Genomic DNA, 10,000 nt, shown 5'->3' with positions numbered 1-10,000 from the left:
CCTCGTCAGTGTGCACCGCCTCTACTCACATACACACACACACACACACACACACTTCTCATCATGGCTGTGTTCTGTTCCCCAGCATTAAAGAACAGCGCAGACAGGAAGTTCTCCTACCCAACGCTTCCTGTTTCCCTGAAGCTGCTCTACACTGTGCTGCAGGTGAGGGTCTGCTGCATCGTCCATGTGGCTCTACTGACCTCTGCTGACCTTTTGACCTCTGCTGACCTCCACTGACCTTCTGACCCCTGTTGACCCAAAGACTTTTGTTGACCTCTGGCTCACCTTCTGAACTCTGTTAACGTCTTCTAACCTGTGTTGACCTCCTGATCTTTGCTGACCCCTCTCTGACCTTTGGCCAACTTTCTGACGTCTGTGGACTTCTTCTCACTTCTGTTGACCTTCTGACCTTTACTGACCTTTTTACTTCTGTTTGACCTTCTGACCTCTGGCTGACCTCTATTGAATGTCTGACCTCTGTTGACCTTCTGACCTCTGGCTAACTTTCTGACCTCTGTTGACTTCTTCTGACCTCTGATGACCTTCTGACCTCAGCTGAACGTCTGACCTCTCTTAACCTCTGTTGACTTCTGATCTCTTCTCACCTCTGCCGACCCCTGTCTGACCTCTGGCTAACCTTCTGACCTCTGTTGACTTCTTATGACCTCCTGACCTCTACTGACCCCTGTCTGACCTCTGACCTGCAGGAGATGAGTAAGGTGGAGGAGCCGGATATCCTCTTCAACATGCTGAGCTGCCTGAAGATCCTGTGTCTGCATGGAGAGTGCCTGTACTTGGCCCGCAAGGACCACCCGCAGTTCCTGGCCTACATTCAGGAGAAGATGCTCATCCCCAGGTACAGCACACCTGAGCAGCTCATCTCCACACTGCACTAACAGAACCGCTGCAGCTGAACATGGTCACGTACTCTTCAGCATACTCTCACACAAACCACTCACGACAAGTCCAGATGATGATGATGATGATGAAGAAGAAAGCAGGGTCTGTGATTGGTCTGTTTAGCAGGTGTAATTACTGTGGGCGGGGCCAGAGTGATGGGGTGGGGCAAGATTTTAGTATTATCATCTGTGCACCACAATGGAGGAGCGCTGAAGGAGACTTCAGTTGTGTTTAACTCAGGGATGAAGGGCATCTAGGCGGAATAGCTTTTAAATTCCTTAATTAAACGCAAAGCTGGCCGAAAGGAAAACCACTGAATGGAGTATACACTAACCCTGACTGTATTCAGACACAAGAGACGCCAAACAATCCAGAAGTGTGCCAATACAGACAACAGATCAATATAGATGTGAGCGGATTCACTGACAGTCAAGAGGAGACTTGTCTAAAGACTTACCTGTTCAGGCAGGTGTTTAATGAGGGATAAAGTAGATCCAGCTCATTCTTATCTCAGAGTTAAGCCTGACAGGTTCATCAGCAGCTGTTGTAGAAGACTGAAGGGTGAACACAAGCCTATAAACCTACACTACAACCACAGAAACCTAGGGGATGTCCCCACATGTCACAAAATAAACGTGTGTGTGTGTGTGTGTGTGTGCGTGTGTGTGTGTGCGTGCGTGCGTGCGTGTGTGTGTGTCAGTCTGTGGTCCATGCTGAAGTCAGAGTTCTGTCAGTTGGCGTCTCTGGCGGTCCCGCAGCTCCTGCACGCTCTCTCTCTGGCCCACGGAGCCGACATCTTCTGGAGGCTGGTGGACAGCAGCTTCAACAGCCCCGACTGGAAGATACGCTTCCTAGCAGGTCACACACACACACACACACACACACACACACACACACACACACACACACACTCACACACAATTACGGAAATGAGAATGTAAACACTAATCCTCATGTGCCTGTGAATCATCTGCATGGATGCTCAAATCTTTACTGAGCCTCTGCTTCCTCTGACAGGATTAACACACACACACACACACACACACACACACACACACACACACTCAGCATGATGTACGTAACCTATTTCTCTCGTTAGTTGTGTTGTGAATTATAGATATATTTAACAGAAGGCACGGGCGGAGATGTGGTTAACACACAGGCATTGATCTCCAGCTCCTCATCACCTGATGGTGTGTAATAGCGTGTTCTGCTCTGCTTTAACTCAGAGCCGTGACAGTGAGAGCGGAGGGATCCATAAACACTCATACTCAACTAAACACACACTTTCACAGCCCGTACGCCTCTGTGCTGAAAACATTCAGAGTCTGTATATCCTGCATTTTGCTGTGAACACTCTGCGGTCTCTTCTTTAAAGCCTCTCCTGTTTTCAAAATAAGAGTCCCGCGTCCATCAGCGCAACACTCAAACATGAGGAGAAAAGGATCATTGTTGTGCTGTCACTCAAGCGCAGCCTGCGGCGTGCATATTAATGACCCCGTGTTGTTGATGGGTGTGTGTATATCTACTGATGTGTGTACTGTGTGTGTGTGTGTGTGTGTGTGTGTGTGTGTGTGTGTGTTGCAGTGGAGCGTGTGGCGGTGCTGTGTCGTTTTCTGGACATCGGCTCGGTCAGTAAGAGTCACGTGCTGAAGTATTCGCTAGCGCACGCCTTCTGCTGCTTCCTGTCCAGCGTGGAGGACGTGAACCCTGCGGTGGCCACTCGAGCCCGCCTGCTGCTGGACACCATCAAGAGGCCCGCGCTGCAGGTACACACACACACACACTCACACACACTCACACACACTCACACACACACACATCTAACAGCATTATTATTATGACCATCATCATCATCATCATAACTCATTCATTTTCCTTCAGCTTAGTCCATTTATTCATCAGGGGTCGCCACAGCAGAATGAACCGCCAACTATTCCAGCATATGTTTTACATCAGATGCATTTTAGCTGCAACCCAGTACTGGGAAACACCCATACACACTCATTCACACACACACACACACTCATACACTACGGCCAGTGTAGTTGATCAGTTCCCCTATAGCGCATGTGTTTGGACTGTGGGGGAAACCGGAGCACCCGGAGGAAACCCACACCAACACGGGGAGAACATGCAAACTCCACACAGAAACACCAACTGAGCCAGCCGAGACTCAAACCAGAGACCTTCTTGCTGTGAGGTGACAGTGCTGACCACTGAGCCACCGTTGTGCCGCCCCCTTCATCATCATCATCACAACATGTTAATCATGAACAGAGAGATGAAGACAACATGGCACAGTGTGGCAGCAGGTGTAAGTGTGTGTGTGTGTGTGTGTGTGTGTGTGTGTGTGTGCGTGCTCCTGCAGGGTCTGTGTCTGTGTCTGGATTTCCAGTTTGACACAGTGGTGCGGGACCGGCCGGTGATCCTCAGCCAGCTGCTGCTGCTGCACTCCCTGAAGCAGGACGTCCCGGCGCTGAGCTGGGAGTTCTTCGTCAACCGCTTCGAGACGCTCTCGCTGGAGGCCCAGCTGCACCTCGACTGCAACAAGGAGTTCCCCTTCCCCACCAGTCAGTCTCTGTGTGTGTGTGTGTGTGTGTGTGTGTGTGTGTTTCAGTGGATGTCCACAGTGTGTGTGCATGTTTATGAGTGTGTGTATGTATATGTGAGTGTGTAAGTGAATGTCTCCACAGAGAGTGTGTGTGTGAGAATGTCTCTCATAGGTGTGTGTGTGTGTGTGCGTGTGTGGTTGTGTGCGTGTTCCTCCTCCTCCAGCCATCACAGCAGTGAGGACTAACGTGGCGAATCTGAGTGATGCGGCGATGTGGAAGATCAGACGCGCTCGCTTCGCACGCAACCGGCAGAAGAGTGTGCGCTCGCTGCGGGAGAGTGTCAGGGGCCCCAGCGGATCCAAGAGGACCTGCTCACTGCCGGACACACTCACCAGCAAACTGCGTCAGTGCTGACACACACACACACATACATACAAACACACACACACACACACACACACACACACACACACACACACACACACATACATACACACACACACACACACACACACACATACATACACACACACACACACACACATACATACATATACACACACACATACATATACACACACACATACATACACACACACACATGCATATACACACACACATACATACACACACACACACACACACACACAAACACACACACACACATACACACATGCATATACACACACACATGCATATACACACACTCAAACTAAAGTTCCCCAATGAAATGCTTGAGTGTGTGTGTGTGTGTGTGTGTGTGTGTGTGTGTGTGTGTGTGTGTGTGTGTGTGTGTGTGTGTGTGTGTCTCCAGCAGTGAGACTGGCGAGACAGGAGCAGTCGGCTCCGCTGCTGGGAAACATGCTGGAGAAAGTGCTGACAGGTGAACACACACACACACACACACACACACACAGCATGCTGTACGCTGTTTTTCATTCTTAAATTTTAAATGGAGGTCGCTCATATCTGAGAGGTGGATGACACTGTCACTACATCAGATGAGCTCCAGGAAAGCAGCAGTCACACACTGACCTCCAGCACACGGCCGTAAATGATCCATGCTGATCAGCTGCTCCTGGTGTACTGTGAGGGAGTTGTGTTGAGCTGAAGATCAGTGTGTGTGTGTGTGTGTGTGTGTGTGTCAGAGCTGAAGTACAGTGTGTGTGTGGAGGACACAGACGCGTGCGCGGGCGAGGGCTCTCCGTCAGAGGATCAGTCCGCCATCAGAGACGTGCTGCCGGAGGACGCGGGCATCGACCAGCAGACGGTGCACCAGCTGATGGCGGTGCTGATGAAGTTCATGATGAAGGACAAGAGCAGCGCGGAGGCCGACATCGCCAGCGCCAAAGCCTTCAACACGGTCAAGCGGCACCTGTACCTGCTGCTGGGCTACGATCAGCAACTCGGCTGCTTCATGATCACGCCGCAGAAGATGCGCTCGTCCACCTGCTTCAACGGCTTCATCGCCGGCATCGCTCAGGTCTGTGAGTGAGTGTGAGTGAGAGTGTGTGAGTGTGTGTGTGAGTGTGTGTGAGTGTGTGAGTGTGTGTGTGAGTGTGTGTGAGTGTGTGTGAGTGTGTGTGTGTGTGTGTGTGTGTGTGTGTGTTCTGACCGTGCTCTGTGGTGTCTCAGGTTATGGACTATAACATTGGTCTGGGTAAGCAGCTGCTCCCCCTGGTGGTGCAGGTGTTGAAGTACTGCACGTGTCCTCAGCTGAGGCCAAACTTCCAGGAGCCGCCGCGCTGCTCTCTGTGGGCCCTCAAACCACACATCCGCCAGATGTGGCTCAAAGCGCTGCTCGTCATCCTGTATAAGGTACTCGCACCGCGGCACAGACACATGAATGAGGAGAACGCCGGCTAATGCTAAAGGAGTCACGGCTGCGCTATAAACAGAGCCGTCCTGCTCATACAGCTCCAGCACACACACACACACACACACATCTTTAAATATGCAACAGTAAAGGATTCAGATGTAGTGTTGTTAAACGTTTGCTCTTAGACTGCTGAAACAGGCCGTGACGTGTGTTTCTGTGTGTTTCCAGTACCCTTACAGAGACATGGACATGAGTAAAGATGTGGTTCTGCATCTGATCCACATCACCATCAACACACTGAACGCTCAGTACCACAGCTGCAGATCTCACGTCTCCGCAGGCCCGCTCTACAGCGACAACTCCAACATCAGCCGCTACAGCGAGAAGGAGAAAGGTACAGCACTGCCCCCTGCTGCATTACTGCTGCATTACTGCCCCCTGCTGCATTACTGCCCCCTGCTGCATTACTGCTGCATTACTGCCCCCTGCTGCATTACTGCTGCATTACTGCCCCCTGCTGCATTACTGCTGCATTACTGCTGCATCACTGCTGCATCACTGAGCCCTCTGTGTGCGCTCTGGCCTCTCATTTATTAAACTGTCTGAGTATTCCCAAAGTGAATGTAAGCCAGAAAAAGTTACAATTAGTTTATTAAAGATTATAGCTCATATGATGATGTAAAGTGGTTTAATTAAGCCAATATTTAAGATATATTCAGTTTAGTTACAGCTTTGCACATTCTAAAGTCAGGTTTTTTGGCCAAAAGTCTAAACATTCCTGAAGCAGGAAGCATTTAGTAGACTAGCAGAAGATACAGTGTTGATTTCAGCAATGATGGCTGTGCTTCATGTGGACTCATCATTGCTGAAATCAACACAGGATGTTCTGCTAGTCGACTAAATGCTTCTTGCTTTAGGAATGTTCAGATATTTTCCTAGAAACAAGACAGAAACTCTTAAGCAGGAATCTGTCTTAGCAGTGTGTGATTGTGTTAGTAAGGCTCTACACAAAGCTTTGCCTGATGATAGTGTTATCCTGTGTGTAGAGGAGGACAGTGTGTTTGACGAGTCCGACATCCACGACACCCCGACCGGAGCCGGCGGGAAAGAGTCGCAGACATTCTTCGCTCGTCTCAAGAGGATCGGCGGCAGCAAATCTGTCAAATACCAGCCTGTGGAGCTCAACGCGCAGAGGAGTGAGTCTCTCACACACACACACACACACACACACACGCACGCACGCACACACACACACACACAAACACACACACACACACTCGCAGCACCAGCATCATCAGTGTGTGTATCCCTGACCAACTATTCATATTATTAATCAATGACCGACGCAATAGATGAATACAGAAATAAAGCTCCACGAGGCATTTATGATGCATTTCATGATCTGCAGCCTCTTAGTTCCTCAAAGGTTTATCTGCAGTTATTACTACATATCAACAACAACAACAACAACAACAACAACAAATCTCCACAGACTCTACCTGACCTTGCTCATAACTAGGCCCACACAGAATCTGCGTGCGCATTTCGATGTTTATTTACCCGTGTAAATGTGTGTACATTTATATTTATCCAATTTTTAGATTAATTTCAGGAACATTATTGACTAATATGGAAGTGTTCATATGCTTTATTCACAATGCAGTGTGTACAGGAATGTTTTCTGTCGTTTGGTAGAGATATTATATGAGCGACTCGCTTCGTTTACCAAATAAAGTGGATAAGTGGATTTGCATTGTAAACATTAAATACAAGTTTAAAATATATTAATTTTTTCACATATTGAGGTTTTCGTTATGAAACTCCTAAAATAATTCAGCTGAGATTTTTACCACAATTTCCCACAGAAATAGCAAAAAACGTGCGCAGATTCCACATGTAGGACACGTTGATGTTGCTCTGCTCCTCCTGCGCAGGTGAGCTGGAGCTGTCGGAGTGTAAGGACGCTGGTGTTCTGCAGGACACACTGCTGTACTCGGGCCGAGAGGACATCAGCAGCAGCAGCAAGAAGAAGCGTCTGCAGGCCATGCACAAGCAGAAGTCCCTGGACATCTCCAACACCGACTCCATCCTCTACAACCTGGACGAGCACCGCCGCAAGTCCTGCATCGAGCGCTGCGACCTGCAGAACCAGCCCTGCGCCTCCTCGTCTGCGGCCCGCCAGCAGCAGCACCGCGCACTGCACCATGGGAAGGAGGACTCCTCCAATGGCCACTCCATCATGGAGCGGCGCGGCTCCGGAGCGCAGGCGGACAGCACGAGGCCCGTCATCCCTGAGGTGCGGCTCAGCTGCATGGAGACGTTTGAGGATAAGGGGTCAGGTCTGGACTCCCCGATGACCCCGCCGGGAGTCTCCGCGCTGGAAAAAGAAGATCCCGACCTCATCGACCTGTCCTCCGACTGCACCTCCATCCCTGAGAAGCGCTCCATACTGTCCCTGTCCGACAGCGACTCGCTGGTGTTCGAGCCGCTGCCGCCTCTGAGGATCGTGGAGAGCAACGAGGACCTGTTTGAAGCCCTGACGCTGCCCGGCGGTGTGCTCAGCAAATCCCAGAATGCATCAGGAGTCCAGCACTGTTCCCCTCAGCACAGCAACACCCTGGAGGTGTCGGACTCCTCGGCGCACATGATGACCCTGAAGCAGAAGCGGGATCTGTTCAGAAAGACGTCCCACATGCCGAACGCGTCGCTGGATGAGTCCGGCACACACACACACACACTGGAGGACGGCAGCAGCGTGTCTGTGTTGCTGCACATCCCGGTGGACGTGCTGGAGTCTCTGGATCCGCTAAACGCAGATGAAGACGAGGCCGAGGACCGAGACAGCGAACCCAAACCCGAGGACGAGAGCGATGAGGCCGAGTTCAGGATCCAGATCGTTCCCCGACAGCGCAAGGAGAGGAAGATCGCCGTCAGCGCCATTCAGAGGGAGTACCTGGACATCTCCTTCAACACACTGGACAAGATGAGGGATCCGGCTGCGGAGGCAGGTCTGTAACCCCAACCCTAACTGTCTAGAGCAGGGGTCATTAATCTCGGTCCTGGAGGTCCAGTGTCCTGCAGGGTTCAGCTCCAACTTGCCTCAACACACCTGCCTGGGTGTTTCGAGTATACCCAGTAAGAGCTTGATCAGCTTGTCCAGGTGTGTTTGATTAGGGTTGGAGCTAAACTCTGCAGGACACCGGCCCTCCAGGAACAGGTTTGGTGAGCCCTGCTGTAGAGTCATGAAGGAAGTCATAATGGCCGTGTTTATTGGGATGTGATTGTGATCAGGATAATATTAAATGATTATCAGGGAGCCCTTCACCAAAACCTCCTGGAGATTGAGTGCAAATACTGCTCTTACTCTGAGTTTGTGTCTTATTTCTAGCCCAAATATCTCTAAACTCTCAAATCCAGAAGCGTCCCGAAGTTGAGCTCAATATAGTGTCTTGATTTTCCTTAAACAAGCTCAGGGATCTGCCCGCCGGTGAGGAACATCATGCTGTTGTTGATATTTTAGACATGAGATCCTTATAGTGATCCTGCTTGGTGTGAGCGGGCCTTAATTATCCTAATTATTGCCAGTGGATTTCATTAGCTTCATCAAAGCGGACTGTCTGATGTGGATTGAGTGTTTAGAGCTGATGTTTGTTCCGTCTCCAGATCCCAAAGCTCTGTCCAGCCTGGAGAAGCCCAGAGAATCAGCCTCCGCCCCGGCTCTGGAGGCCACAGTCCCGGAGACCAGCCACCGCTCCTCTGTCTCCAGTACAGCACACACACACACACACACACACACACACACACACACACACACACACTAATGCTCACTTCATATATAAGGGTTAGTTCACACTAACATGAAGATTCCATCATGAATGACTCTCCTCATGTCGTCTCAGTCTCCTGAGAGCTTCGTTCATCTTCAGACACAAGTGAGGAGGTGTTAGATGGTCTCCTGGAGCTCTCTCATCTGAAGAATAATTGGGTCATTCAACAGTAACCTGCATTGTTCTGTCACTATAGACCTGACAGCAACACTTGACAAAATCCACATTTGAACATTCATTTTCCTTCAGCTTAGTCGCCACAGCGGAATGAACCACCAACTATTCCAGCATATGTTTTCCAGTACTGGGAAACACCCATACACACTTATTCACTCATACACTACGGCCAGTGTAGTTGATCAGTTCCCCTATAGCGCATGTGTTTGGACTGTGGGGGAAACCGGAGCACCCGGAGGAAACCCACACCAACACGGAGAGAACATGCAAACTCCACACAGAAACACCAACTGACCCAGCCGAGACTCAAACCAGCGACCCTCTTGCTGTGAGGCGACAGTGCTGACCACTGAGCCGTCGTGCTGTCCCCAATATATTTACAGTTTACAAGCCGACACACACAATGTAGCTTATGTGTGTTCACACAGTCATTGTGCTGCAGGTGTGTGTGTGCTCAGTGTGTGTTATAACACCATGACCAGAGCGGATCAACACCTCTGAGAATAATGTGAAATAAATGTCCTGTAGAATGAGCCGAATGATGACAGAATGGCCGTGTCTGTGTGAACTCCCCCTTTATTAACGCTCTGCTACTGTGTGGGCTGTGTGTGTAGACTGAGGGATGTGCTCAGGTGTGTGTGTCCTGCTGTTGTGTGCAGCTCAGTATCGTCAGGTGAAGCGTGGCTCTCTGGGCGCAGTCACCATGAGTCAGCTGATGA

General features: G+C 50.2%; 1 protein-coding gene across 3 annotated transcripts in view; it reads left to right on the top strand.

Moving 5' to 3' along the window:
- Positions 1-10,000, top strand: part of unc79 (unc-79 homolog, NALCN channel complex subunit) — a 33,644-nt gene that overhangs the window by 15,802 nt on the left and 7,842 nt on the right. For 2 of the 3 annotated variants that reach the window (XM_087291233.1, XM_087291231.1), the window contains exons 20-34: positions 1-4; positions 86-165; positions 711-859; positions 1,604-1,761; positions 2,491-2,672; positions 3,275-3,476; positions 3,682-3,861; positions 4,273-4,341; positions 4,607-4,941; positions 5,094-5,276; positions 5,506-5,671; positions 6,324-6,473; positions 7,212-8,285; positions 8,941-9,042; positions 9,941-10,000. The exon at positions 1-4 is cut by the window's left edge and continues 132 nt beyond it; the exon at positions 9,941-10,000 is cut by the window's right edge and continues 57 nt beyond it. In XM_087291233.1, coding sequence (XP_087147359.1) covers positions 1-4; positions 86-165; positions 711-859; positions 1,604-1,761; positions 2,491-2,672; positions 3,275-3,476; positions 3,682-3,861; positions 4,273-4,341; positions 4,607-4,941; positions 5,094-5,276; positions 5,506-5,671; positions 6,324-6,473; positions 7,212-8,285; positions 8,941-9,042; positions 9,941-10,000 — 3,094 coding nt within the window. The remainder of the gene's footprint in view (positions 5-85; positions 166-710; positions 860-1,603; positions 1,762-2,490; positions 2,673-3,274; positions 3,477-3,681; positions 3,862-4,272; positions 4,342-4,606; positions 4,942-5,093; positions 5,277-5,505; positions 5,672-6,323; positions 6,474-7,211; positions 8,286-8,940; positions 9,043-9,940) is intronic. The other variant, XM_087291232.1, reaches the window with a different exon arrangement.

The sequence above is a fragment of the Danio rerio genome, chromosome 17 (genome assembly GCF_052040795.2).
Source record: "Danio rerio strain M-AB ecotype USA chromosome 17, GRCz13ab, whole genome shotgun sequence".
In the NCBI taxonomy this organism is placed as follows: domain Eukaryota; kingdom Metazoa; phylum Chordata; class Actinopteri; order Cypriniformes; family Danionidae; genus Danio; species Danio rerio.
The sequence above is the reverse complement of the archived record's forward strand: the minus strand, read 5'-3'. Positions and strand labels throughout refer to the sequence as shown.